Source organism: Oncorhynchus mykiss, chromosome 5 (assembly GCF_013265735.2).
Source record: "Oncorhynchus mykiss isolate Arlee chromosome 5, USDA_OmykA_1.1, whole genome shotgun sequence".
NCBI classification, from domain to species: domain Eukaryota; kingdom Metazoa; phylum Chordata; class Actinopteri; order Salmoniformes; family Salmonidae; genus Oncorhynchus; species Oncorhynchus mykiss.
In genome coordinates, this window is record NC_048569.1 from 58571313 (window position 1) to 58584878 (window position 13566).

At 40.8% G+C, this 13566-nt stretch overlaps 1 protein-coding gene and 1 long non-coding RNA gene across 51 annotated transcripts in view; one reads left to right on the forward strand and one right to left on the reverse strand.

The window, feature by feature from the left end:
- Positions 1 to 1945: 1945 nt before the first annotated feature.
- On the reverse strand, positions 1946 to 7299 carry LOC110524152 (trimeric intracellular cation channel type A). The gene is made up of 6 exons (XM_021603537.2): positions 6792 to 7299; positions 4664 to 4820; positions 4227 to 4411; positions 3990 to 4077; positions 3455 to 3572; positions 1946 to 3121 (listed from the first exon to the last, which is right to left on the reverse strand). Exons 1-6 carry the CDS (start codon positions 6913 to 6915, stop codon positions 2909 to 2911), a joined length of 885 nt encoding a protein of 294 aa, XP_021459212.1. The 5' UTR covers positions 6916 to 7299; the 3' UTR covers positions 1946 to 2908.
- Positions 7300 to 8229: 930 nt separating this feature from the next.
- The window catches only part of LOC110524154, a 40492-nt gene continuing 35155 nt past the window's right edge, over positions 8230 to 13566 (forward strand). For 44 of the 50 annotated variants that reach the window (XR_005051780.1, XR_005051794.1, XR_005051772.1 and 41 more), the window contains exons 1-4: positions 8230 to 8380; positions 12475 to 12515; positions 12659 to 12714; positions 13377 to 13467. This is a non-coding gene — a long non-coding RNA (uncharacterized LOC110524154). Of the gene's footprint in view, positions 8381 to 12474; positions 12516 to 12618; positions 12808 to 13376; positions 13468 to 13566 lie in introns of all 50 variants that reach the window. The other 6 variants (XR_005051805.1, XR_005051806.1, XR_005051778.1 and 3 more) reach the window with 6 other exon arrangements.

The window sequence follows — 13566 nt, forward strand, 5'->3', positions numbered from 1 at the left end:
ACGGACCACTCCCACATTCTCAAAAATAGAAATATTGTTTAATTATTCAAACTTTTGATGCCCAAGGGTCTCTCTGTGTTCCACAGTTTACATTCCAATCTCAAACACAACAGAGCATATGGGCAGCGTATTTTATGACCGCCATAAAACAGCCGACTTCCCGCTCTCCCCCTCTACGAGAGAGAGCACGCTGTAGAGCGAACCCACTGTAACTGGATCCTTCAGATCTTCACAGGAGAGTTATGACAACTGTGTACATCACACCTTTTGTAAAAGGAAAAAGGGACTCATATCCATTCCAAATTTTGCTTGAACCCTAATTTACCAGTGTCTGCATGGAAAGCTGAACTCATTTGCGTTGGTGGATTTGTGTGTTGTATGTCTTGTTTGCCAGTAGTGGAACTAGCAGATGTTGGTTACATTGCAGTGCAGGCACCCCTGAGGTTTTGTGGTGCATGCACCTTGACTGGATTTCATGACTTCCAGTACATTTATCTCAGCTCTCTCCCTAACCCTCAGCATCAGAGAAGCCTCCTCTTGGTCCCTCGCTGGAAAAGCAAATCAAGAATCCCTGACTTCAATGGTGATGTCAGAAAGGAAACAAAATGACACTACATTTGACTGTCTATTCAACTCTCTCTACAAACAGCTATCTGTCAGAGGGTACATGAAAAGGGAAGGCTCGGTGTTGGTGAGGCTTGTATGCATCTCTTTCCCAAGATGTTGACGTTTCCTTGTTCTTTGGACATGCACTCGAAGGTTGGCAGGAAACAAGATGACGCATGACTTGTTCCCTTGCAAGTCACCTTTGATGGTTGAAATTCAACTCTGGAAAACGTTGCTGTGTGTTTAAAGTCTTAGCTAGGTTGAAGAAACTGAGACTACACTGAATATTTCAACATGTCCTCAATACACTGATTATACCAAACATCAGGAACACCTTCCTAATATTGAGTTTCCCTCAGAACAGCCTAAATTTGTCGGGCATGGACTCTACAAGGTGTCAAAAGCATTCCACAGGGATGCTGGCCCATGTTGACTCCAATGCTTCCCACAGTTGTGTCAAGTTGGCTGGATGTCCTTCGGGTGGTGGACCATCCTTGATACACACGGGAAACTGTTGAGTGTAAAAAAAACAGCAACGTTGCAGTTCTGGACACAAACCTGTGAGCCTACTACCATACCCTGTTCAAAGGCACTTTAATATTTTGTCTTGCCCATTCACCCTCTGAATGGCACACAATCCATGTCTCAATTATCTCTTGGCTTAAAAATATTTCTTTAACCTGTCTCCTCTCCTTCATCTACACTGATTGAAGTGGATTTAACAAGTGAAATCAATAAGGGATCATAGCTTTCACCTGGAATCCCCTGGTCAGTCAATATCATGGAAAAAGCCAGTGTTCCTAATGTTTTGTATACTCAGTGTAGCGCTCTTAGTGATGTCTTTTGGTTTCAGTTGAAAAACAGCATTGTTTTCTATATTTGAGGTGTGATTGAGGGACATACAAAACAAGCTAACATTTCTATGAGGAGGGAAAATAAAGGGAATGCTTGTGTTTGGTCAGTGACCTCTTCTACTGCTGAGATAGTAGAGGCTGCTGATGGGAGGATGGCTCATAGTAATGGCTGGAATGGAGTCAAATGAACGGTATAAACCAAATGGAAACCACATGTTTGATATGATTCCATTGACTCCATTCCAGACATTATTATGAGCCGTCCTCCACTTAGCAGCTTCCACTGTCTGAGAGGACTGTAAGGTCAGAGGTCAGGGGTTGTGACGTTCTGTAAAGTTAATCAATGATGGTTCATTAGCTGTACTACAAAAGACAGGAAGTGGGACTAGGGCAAACAGACACAGAGGTAGCTTCAGGTTACAACACCATTTTGAGCTCAGTACGACAACCCCTGAAGATGATTTTGTAATGACACTGCACTTGAGTAATTTCAACTTCTTTATGGAAAAGTATATCAAGACATTTAACTTTCTCCTTAAATACCTGCGTCTGTTGTGTCTTTTAAAAGGTTACTTTTGTGTATTTATGTTATTAACCTTTATTTTTTTCAGGGAGTCATTTCATGTGTTGTATGTGGGTACAGTGGCAGTTTCCCCTCATACTATTTATCTCTGTCTGGTATTGTGACCCTCTCTTTTGTAAACAAAATTAATTGTACTTTTATATTGCACATTTCTGAATGAATGCCCAGCAGCCGCATATATTAACGGTAACCATTAAACAACATATCCCAATATCATAGTAAACAACTGAATCAAAAACTCTCACCACATAAGAATTCTGACCTGCCTTTATTAATAAAGGACATTACTTTCACTAGTTTTCTTTGTAAAAAGCAGCCATGTATTATTCACATTATATTATTGTCTGATTGATTCTGTGGTCTGATTGTCTGATCAAGGGTCAGATTGTGCTTTTGATCCAATTTCTTTACATTACTGAAATAGGTCTGACTGGGTTTAAACCAAAAACATGTATAGCTAACAGCAGAAGCACTGGAAACAAAGGCCATCCTAAAACAAAAAAGTAACTTGCAGTAACACTGTTCACCACATGCTGTTGCACACAGTAGGAGAGATGTTCACAGTTTTCACAATAAATACATAAATAAATAAGTAGATATGTACTGGCTGGGACGATGATTTAAGTCTGAGACTTTGGTGAGCTATTTACAGAATCCCCATACAGTGTGATATGACATAGAAAGCACCATTTCCTTCAATAGAAAGGGACTCATTTGGTAAACATCAAACTGCACCTTTCCCCAGCAAGGAATGGGAGACTCCATCATGTCTAAACAGAAGGCTGGACCATGAGGGGAGATCAGTTGCGTTTTGTGGATGCGGTGGGGACCTTTTTTCCCCTTCACTGGTGTAGTAGTTTGCGTGCTACTCTGCTTTCTTGGACTTCCTCTTGCGGGTGCCTTCGCCAAACTCTTCCTTGGTTTTGACTGGTGAGACAGGGGCGACAGGTGCAGGGGCAGAGGCAGCATGGTGCTCCTCCTCACCACCTCCAAGAGGGGAGCCAAAGAGCAAGTGGCACACCCAAGACTCGATGAGGACGAAGGGAGAGCCGTGAGAGTGGCGGGCGGTCAAAATCACCTGAGTGAAATAGAAATCATAAGTGTGAAAATATTTACTTAGTTTGTGCAATTATCTAGTTGAGACAACAAAATTGCCATAGAGTAGGATCCCTATCAAGTTTGTTTAATTGCTGATACTAATAGCAAACAATAGGAAGGGAGAGGTAGGTAAGTACAGCAGTAGGGTCGAGATCAATTCCGTTTAAAAATCTGTTCAGAATATGAACTGCATATTGACAATTATTTTACAAAAGGATTTGTGTTAATTAATTTGCACAATTGCTTGAGTTAAAGCATATTTGCCCCAAACACTGTATGATGCACACTCTCTAGTATGGACTCCAGGACCTACCTTTGTAGTAGCCATGAACGCAGTGAAAAGACAGATGAGGGTGGTCTTGGACACAGGAAGCAAGTGTGTCTCCTGAAGTGTAAACAAAATGGCTCCATACAGACTGGCTTTAGTAGGGCTGGAGAGGGAAAATGTTATGAACATCAGACAAAGTCACAACATTTCTCTTGATAGAAAATATCCATTGTTATACATTTGTCAGCTTTAAAATGGATAGTTCAGCCCCATTTACACATGAATGATGATTCTCCTGGAGAATCAGTAAATGCATTCGATTGCCTTCAAATACAGTTGTGCAACTACCTGATACCTTCAGAAGTTGTGGGTGTAAATATCAATATCAGATTATTTGCTGTAATAGGAGAGCATTGTCTTGCTGTCAAAAACTAGAGCTGGGAACCCCGTAGGTCGTCCTGAAACAGCTTAGGTTTCTAACAGCCAGACATTTTCTGAAAATCGTCTTCTGCTTGAGGAGGCAGCAAACAAATGTCGACGGCTGACATCAACCACAGAGTCGTGAGGAAAATCAACTCACAATGACATGTTGAGGATTTCATTGGTCTCGGGCCTCCACACACCACGCAGCAGTTGCTCAAAATTGGAAATGAGAGCCACTCCTGATCCTGGGAGGATATAAATAGAAAGTAGAAATAATTAGGACAAAGGTCTGTATCTCGCTCCTTTACAGAATGGACACACACAAGGAAAGTCCTACAGGTTGCAATAGTAGCTATGGGGGGGGGGAGGGGGGGGGGTGCAGGGAGACCCCAACCTTTGACGTAGCCGATGATGACCATGATGAGGAAGCCGTTATGGTAGGCATGATGGGCATGGTGCACACCAGCTGCGATTTTACGAGTGCGGACAACCTCCTTTAAGGCTACCAGCACCAGCTTTACAGGCAGGAAAGCCACACATTTGTAGAACAGATTAAGAGGGCAGAAAAAGACGAGGTACCTGTTGTTACATTTTAGTGAACGAGAGAGAAACAAAAGAGTACATTTTAATAATGTTGTGGCAGTTTTTTACTTTACTTGACAACAACTTTTCTAAATAATTTTGAAATAATTACTATCAATGTTACACCAAATTCAATTTGGCCTATTTCAACAATCCTAGGCATATACAGACACAGGTTTTGCACTTTCTAAAAAAAACAACCCAATAATGTATGTAGATAAGCACATTAATCATTTAAAAGGATCTTACCAAATAGCGGAGGCTAGGAGGATGTGGCTGTTGTATTGGAAGTAGTCCAGGGGGCAACCGCCGAGCAGAACGTCTGCTAAGATGTAGCTCCCAAAGCAGTAGAGCATGGCACAGAGCCAAGAGGCCACGGGGCTCTTGCGAGCCACCTCTACTGACCCTGCAGAAGAATCAGGATTTAAATATATTCTCCACGTGAAGTCAGACTGGTAACACGTTATAGTAACATTAATAAATAACCAATTAAAAATGCTTCATAAATGCTTCATAAATAAATACTCGTGATTTGTAATGCTTATAATGCTTAGAAATGTTTCTGGACGTTAGTAAAATAAATAAATAAATAAATATATATATATTTTTTAATAATATAAAATGTTCCATTTTTTTGCACAAATCCCCACACCAGATACAAACATACACATACGAACAACAATTTACAGACGCACACAAACTTGGAGATTAGTAAACCACGAACTACACATTTATTAATAGTTTATCAATTGTTTAATAATGCTTATTCATAAAAGTTATTATAAAGTATTACCGTGTGTGTGTGTGTACCATTATGTTTTGGTTGGTTCTTCCTTAGCTCTCATCCCCACATCAAATGTATACCAGCAGTATACTATTATAGTAATGATCCACTCATGTCACTCCCACCATTGAGTGAGTTACTCAAGGGCAACGTTACAGTACACACCACACGAGAAAGTCTCTGAATCCTTTTACTCATCCATTACTCAGTTATTAATTAACTCTACTCATTTGTGTTACTGGGACGAGGAAAGGGAAATCAAGTCTTTCACTACAACCCAAGTCATTTTCAAAAGCATATCTACTATAATAAGGTGTTTGAAACATCTATGGATCGTTGTAAGATTGTGGAGTAATGTGTGTCCCCCTATTGGGCACCAGAACTGTCAAGATCTAAAATAACAGGTGTGATTCTGGGTGTAGGAGTGATTTGCCTGCTGTTTGACAGAAAACTGTTGCACCCTAAAAATACACGCTGCTCGATTGCTTTCCTGCCTCACAACGCAACTGGCAGGCCTGACATAAACCTTGACCCTCAACACCCCAGCCTCCAAACTCATTCATGAGGAACCAGGGAACCACTGATAAGTGATTGGTTTACATAGGTCTAGGAGCTCACGAGGCTTCTTTGAACCATTACTGGAGAGAAAAAAAACGTTCCACCTGTCTTTACTAAGATTTTACTAAGATTTTGCCAAAAAGGCAAGGTAGGGAATGAGAGTATTTTGATACCAGGTTTTATAGACCACTATCATTTACTTGTAACACGAAAATGTGTCAATGAGTAAATAATAAAATATTGAAGTAATTTAAAACTTATTCCACAATGAACAAATGCAATTTCTTCATTCAGTGTACCTTTACTTGGGTGAATAAGGGATATCCAGAAGGGTAGAACAGTCCTGGGATTGTATTAGACATGTTCATTTCGAGGCCAACATACTTGCTTTTGGACATATTTTTGGTCTCTAAGAGGCTTGGCTGCATATATTCTGGAGTATTGTAAACTTCACTTTTGATTAATACAATGTCAATGAGGTCTTACGAACACAATTACAAACGGGCTGTGAACAATCCTACTCCGAAGCAGAGGAGACTTTCTGTAGTGTGTAGCCAGCCCAGAGACATCTATTTAAGGACATTCTATTTATTGCATGGGGGCCAAAGCTTTGGTATGCAACGGGTCTCTTCAGATTTCATACAGGAGACCCTTTCTGTTTAAAGGGTTAAATGTTGGGAAATGTGAGGTATTAAAGAAAAGGGTTTCTTAATTCCTCTCTCAAAGTAGGCCAAGCCGCTGCTGCCAATGTTATTCATAGGACAAATTCAAATTCCTTCCAAGTTATCAAAAGTTTATTACGATTTCCATAGTAGGCCTATGTATAAATTGACAAATTAATGTTTGAATTGGTACATGTATCTATTGGTGTTATAATTTTGGGGGGTTGACAACCCATAACCTATTCAACGTTGACCTGTATTATATTCAATAGCCTACCTAATTACAGGCTACTCAGCCTCACAATTATAAATCCATTACAACTAATGATTTCATTTTTTAACATGAATGTAAAGGGGAAAAAATACCACTAACCTGGTTCATACTTGAGGTAGAGTATGGACACGATGTAATAAGCAAGATCAAAAACTGGAAACATTCCCATTTTTGAGAAATTTTGGGCAACATCGCCCAAATTGAGGACTTCCAACACGTCCATGATTTAAGATTTATAACACTACCGCGTGTATTTTATGATCACTAGAATGTCAGTTGTCCGGCGACTCGCCACGAAGCTCCACGTCTTCACGAGTAAAAAGACTGTGCCACTCAAGCCCTCCTATTAATATACCTCATCTGCACAGCTTTATAATTTGTTCTCGGCCGAGCGTTTTTTCTATTCCAGCTGGTCTTATTTGTCAGCTCCCCATGTAATTCGTCGCTACGGTTGAAAAATGACAGATTGGCTTTTATTTTTGGGTCCCCAATTTTGATCAGATATGCAGCTATATACATTATTTAATCTAATCTTTGAACGATAGCTGGCCTAAGAAATATATTGACGATTTGCCATAGTGCTCTGCAAATAACACACACAGAGAGAGAGAGAAAGAGAGACAGAGAGAAAGAAAGAAAGAAAGAGAGAGGGGGAGAAAGAAAGAGATGACACGATGCGCATGTCACTATACAGGTTTACGGTTTATTTTACGATAACACGTTTTTCTATAGGCCTAAATCGTGGGTAACGTTGGCTTTGGAACCTGATGTGAAAAATCAATGCAGCATCGTATATTGATAGCCTAATAAAAACTATTACAGATTCATAATAATATTTGTATTGAGATAGTCAATTCCACCTGGCACCTGCTTATGGTAGCCTACAATAAAGACATTTGCGATAAATCAGGTAGAATATGTTTATGATGTATTATATTCATGTAACCTCGGTCCTTTAGGATTGTATTTGTTTAACAAACTGGCCTAATGATGATAAATGAAGGGTCTGAAGCCTAATTTTATTCATCATGTGCCTCCATAAACCTATGGGGTGGCTGAAATCGTGTGTTCGCGTTGTAGTACATTTGACCAAGCCAAACCTATGAGATGTAGTTGTAGAAAGAACATATAGCTCTGCAGATTATGTGGTTCCGTGAATATGCTGCGGAAAGAGTTTATTGTGAGAAAAAACGGTGCGATAGCTAGTGTAGGCCTACACATTGGCGCACGGGCTTCCCTAGTGGCTAGAAAAACGGAATTGTATAATTGATTAAACTAGGAGTCAAAATGATGTCAAAGTAGTGCTGAATATAAAATAGGAGTATACGGGCCTATGTCCAAAGCTAATTGTTTCCATGTATTTATTACCCCCTACGTGGGTTGATTATATTTCCATGTGGCTTCCCCTTTCAAAACGTTCTCTCTACTGAACATATTCCATGGGTGTAATCATTAGTCCAACAAGTTGCAAAACGGAACCATTTACAACTAAAACTAGAGTTTCTATTGGACCAATTCAGCGAGGTCCCTCCCCATTTTCTTCCGTTTAAGAAACGTTTTGCAACCGAATCGGCGTATTGAATTCGCACTAGGATTACACTTCAGCCATTCGACAATTTTTTACGATTTTCGCGGAAGTATAGCGCCTGTGTTGTGGACAAAATGATCGGGGATCTCTTGATATTCGGGTAATGCTGGACTTTTTATTATGAAACCAAAGAAAACAACTACGTAATAAAGAGATTAATTATATTTTAACAACGAGGAATGTGATAATCGTGGCCTTTTGTTTCAACCAGCCAGTGTGTAGTTTGATTGTTGTTGTTAGCAAGCTAGCTAATTTAAATTACAATGTCGGGGAGTAGTGTAGTTCAACTATACTGAACACAAGTATAAAACGCAACATCTATAAAGTGTTGGTCCCATGTTTCATGACCTAAAATAAAATCCCAGAAACTGCCCATAAGCACAAAAATATTATTTCTCTCAAATGTTGTGCACAAATCTTTTGACATCTGTCGGTGAGCATTTATCTTTTGCCAAAATAATCCATCAACCTGACAGGTGTGGCATATCAAGAATCTGATTAAACTGCATGATCATTACACATTACACACCTTGTGCTGGGGACAATAAAAGGCCACTCTAAAATGTGAAGTTTCGTAACACAACACCGATGTCTCAAATTTTGAGGGAGCGTGCTACCATAAACGTTGTTTTAGAGTATTTGGCAGTACGTCCAACCGGCCTCACAACTGCAGACCACGTGTATGGCGTTGTGTGGGCGAGCGGTTTACCTGATGTCAAAGTTGTGAACAGAGTGCCCCATGGTGGCGGTGAGTTTATGGTATGGGCAGGCATAAGCGACAGACAACGAACACAATAGCATTTTATCGATGGCAATTTGGATGTACAGAGATACCGTGACGAGATCCTGAGGCTCATTGTCATGCCACTCATCTGCCGCCATCACCTCATGTTTCAGCATGATAATGCACTGCCCCATGTCACAAGAACCTGTACACAAGTCCTGGAAGCTGAAAATGTCCCAGTCCTTCCATGGTCTGCATACTCACCAGACACGTCACCCATTGAGCATGTTTGGGATGCTCTGGATCGACGTGTACGACAGCGTGTTCCAGTTCCTGCCAATATCCAGCAACTTCACACAGCCTTTGAAGAGGAGTGGGACAACATTCCATAGGCCACAATCAACAGCCTGATCAACTCTATGCGAAGGAGATGTGTCACGCTGCATGTGGCAAATGGTGGTCACACTAGATACTGACTAGTTTTCTGATCCACAACCCTACCTTTTTTTTAAGGTATCAGTGACCAACAGATGCATAACTGTATTCCCAGTCATGTAAAATCCATAGATTAGGGCCTAAGGAATTTATTTCAATTGACTGATTTCCGATATGAACTGTAACTCAGTAAAATGTTTGAAATTGTTGCATGTTACATTTGTATTTTTGTTCAGTATAGTATTTAATAAGGGCGGCAGCCTAGTAGTTAGAGCGTTGGGCAAGTAACCAATCGAATCCCCGAGCTGACAAGGTAAAAATCTGTCGTTTTGCCCCTGAGCAAGGCAGTTAACTCCCTGTTCCCCGGGCGCCGAAGACGTGGATGTCGATTTAAGGCAGCCCCCCGCACCTCTCTGATTCAGAGGGTTTGGGTTAAATGTGGAAGACACATTTCAGTTGAATGCATTCAGTTGTACAACTGACTAATATATTTTTGCAGTAGCTTGGTGGTAGTAACTTCAAATGTCGGTACTGTTTTCAGTAATTACTTTTTTTTGCCATGTAGTGGTGTAACTACTGGAACTTTACACCCTTTTTTTGCAACAAAAAAAATATGGGTGAGGTAGGCAAGAATTTCCTTTATTTTCCTGCATCAGACCTGCCTAATTCTCACTTGAAACACTTTTTGTGTTTAATAGGCAAAAATCACACATCCTGTTAACATCTGACTACAGAGTGATCTGTCTTGCAATTTGCAGTCTGACATTTTAGATTTAGATATATTTTTTCACCAAGTAGTTTGTGAAAGTATTTTTTTTCCTAAGTAACTTTATTGAAGTAAACTATATTTTTCTTAAGGGTAGCTTTAGTGTAGCTTAACTTCTTCCAGTGTTAAGTAATTGGTAGCTTCGTAAGCTATATTTTCAGAGTAGCTTTCCCAACACTGTTAACTTAACAGCAAAGCCTATGTGTGGCTGAGCAAGCCTAGCTAGCACCTTCTTTGCCAGCTCACTAACTTTAGCAAACTACAGTAGCCCAGTTTAGACATAACTACCAGCTATCCTCATTTACACATACAGTGGGGCAAAAAAGTATTTAGTCAGCCACCAATTGTGAAAGTTCTCCCACTTAAAAAGATGACAGGCCTGTAATTTTCATCATAGGTACACTTCAACTATGACAGACAAAATGAGGGGGAAAAAATCCAGAAAATCACATTGTAGGATTTTTTATTCATTTATTTGCAAATTATGGTGGAAAATAAGTATTTGGTCAATAACAAAAGTTTATCTCAATACTTTGTTATATACTCTTTGTTGGCAATGACAGAGGTCAAATGTTTTCTGTAAGTCTTCACAAGGTTTTCACACACTGTTGCTGGTATTTTGGCCCATTCCTCCACGCAGATCTCCTCTAGAACAGTGATGTTTTGGGGCTGTTGCTGGGCAACACAGACTTTCAACTCCCTCTAAAGATTTTCTATGGGGTTGAGATCTGGAGACTGGCTAGGCCACTCCAGGACCTTGAAATGCTTCTTACGAAGCCACTCCTTCGTTGCCCGGGCGGTGTGTTTGGGATCATTGTCATGCTGAAAGACCCAGCCACTTTTCATCGTCAATGCCCTTGCTGATGGTAGGCTTTGTTACTTTGGTCCCAGCTCTCTGCAGGTCATTCACTAGGTCTCCCTGTGTGGTTCTGGGATTTTTGCTCACCGTTCTTGGGATCATTTTGACCCCATGGGGTGAGATCTTGTGTGGAGCCCCAGATCGAGGGAGATTATCAGTGGTCTTGTATGTCTTCCATTTCCTAATAATTGCTCCCACTGTTGATTTCTTCAAACCAAGCTGCTTACTGTCGTGGAGAATCGTAACAAAATTTAACACTTACAAGAACTTGTGAATTCAATATAGGCTTTTAATACAAACATATCAGAAGCCTAGATGGTCTGTGGAACACACACTTTTCCAGAGCACTGGCTCTGATTTATACACATACAACATATGAGTCCATCCCACATGCAAATGAAGTTACTTCCCTCAGTCCATCTGCCACCATTATCTTTCAATCTGTGCTTCCTGCTTGTTCACGCCCAATAACGCCCATATCTGCTTTCAGTCAAGTTATAATGGTGACAGGACCTCTTCATGTCCCAAAAATAATACATGCCCATCTTATCCTATGGGCCCCTTATGTTTGGCTTGTCCTTATTAGGACTAGTAGACTATGTGTCTCTTCTGTTCATGTCTTAAAAATATATGCCCTATGTCTATAGTCCATCAGTTGGTCCTTTGGCTGACCCCCTCCTTTGTATGTCCCTCTGACCTTGGTTTGTCCAGCTGTCCTATGCTCTCATGGCCTTACTCTGGCCTCCTGTCCCATACAATAGACAATGCATTTTACCAGAATGGCAAATGCACTCTAAGTGTATCTTTCTCTTGTGGTACAGTATTAAGTTTCTTCCTATATGTACATCTTTCTCCCACATTACCTATTGCAGATTCAGTCTTCCCAGCCTGGTGCAGGTCTACAATTTTGTTTCTGGTGTCCTTTGACAGCTCTTTGGTCTTGGCCATAGTGGAGTTTGGAGTGTGACTGTTTGAGGTTGTGGACAGGTGTCTTTTATACTGATAACAAGTTCAAACAGGTGCCATTAATACAGGTAACGAGTGGAGGACAGAGGAGCCTCTTAAAGAAGAAGTTACAGGTCTGTGAGAGCCAGAAATCTTGCTTGTTTGTAGGTGACCAAATACTTATTTTCCACCATAATTTGCAAATAAATTCATTAAAAATCCTACAATGTGATTTTCTGGATTTTCTTTTCTCATTTTGTCCGTCATAGTTGAAGTGTACCTATGATGAAAATTACAGGCCTCTCTCATCTTTTTAAGTGGGAGAACTTGCACAATTGGTGGCTGACTAAATACTTTTTTGCCCCACTGTACCTGACTTGCTTAATGCCAAAGTTGGAGTTCTGTGCTGTCATGTGCTGTATTAAAAGTGATAATTTCCAACTATTTCTATGTCATCCTTTTTAGGACCTTACTCATGAACACTGGTGCTGTGTAAACTTCAAACTGTGAGTATGATACAATTTTTGTATTGCGCTGAAGACATTGTGCTAGTTGTGCCTGGTAACACTAAACAGACAATAATGCTGGACTTCATATAATTTTTACTAGCTCATCAAGACAAGACAATCAACACTGTTCTCTATTACAGTAAGAAAAAGGAGTCACAAGGACAATTTGGAGATGAACCTCGTGGACCAACTACAGGTGTGTGATGCATTGTGGTGCATTAAAAAACCTCACCTCAGGAAACTTCACAGAGTGACTATTCATGAAAATGAAAGTAAGGATACTCAAGAGGTATGCATTGAGATAGATCATCTATTTTTAAAGAACATAGGCTGCAGGCTATTGCTGATGTTTCTGCATCGTTTTTACCCCGTCCTCTGAGCCTTTGAGTCAGGCTGAAGCACTTATTGGTACGCTGTATTGCATGGTGGTGAGAGGGTCCCTGGTTCGCGCCCGGGTATGGGCGAGGGGATGGTCTAAAGTTATACTGTTACATTGGTGCCGTGACCCGGATCTCACCCGGATGATCCGGACCCGGATCAGTGGTGGTGCCGGCTAAATAGGGCATTTGTGTGCAGACCGTCCCCTCGCCCATACCCTGGCGCGAACCAGGGACCCTCTGCACACATCAACAACAGTTACCCACGAAGCATCGTTACCCATCGCTCCACAAAAGCTGCGGCCCTTGCAGAGCAAGGGGAACCACTACTTCAAAGTCGCAGAGCAAGTGACGTCACCGATTGAAACGCTATTTAGCGCGCACCACCGCTAACTAGTTAGCCGTTTCACATCCGTTACACATGAACACACAATGAAGGTCTCTATAAATCTGAAATGACACCATGGCGTATTTGTTTTAGGTGACAACATCAGAGAGTTCCTCCAGAGTCTACGCTACTTCCGGATTTTCATTGCCTTATGGAACATATTCATGATGTTTTGCATGATTCTGTAAGTAGCTGCCATCTTGTAGAGTCTAATCTACTACTATTGTCATACTGATATGCTTCTGTGCCTCACAAGGTATACCACATTGACTATAATGTATTG

Bases quoted from the DNA above. Each gene is read 5' to 3' on its own strand.
- LOC110524152 (XM_021603537.2), bottom strand. From the start codon at position 6,915: ATGGACGTGTTGGAAGTCCTCAATTTGGGCGATGTTGCCCAAAATTTC. The intron at 4,821-6,791 runs GTTAGTGGTATT...ATTCTTCTGCAG, and splicing joins CTACCTCAAGTATGAACCAG to GGTCAGTAGAGGTGGCTCGC. The intron at 3,573-3,989 runs GTGAGTTGATTT...TTCCCTCTCCAG, and splicing joins GAAATCCTCAACATGTCATT to CCCTACTAAAGCCAGTCTGT.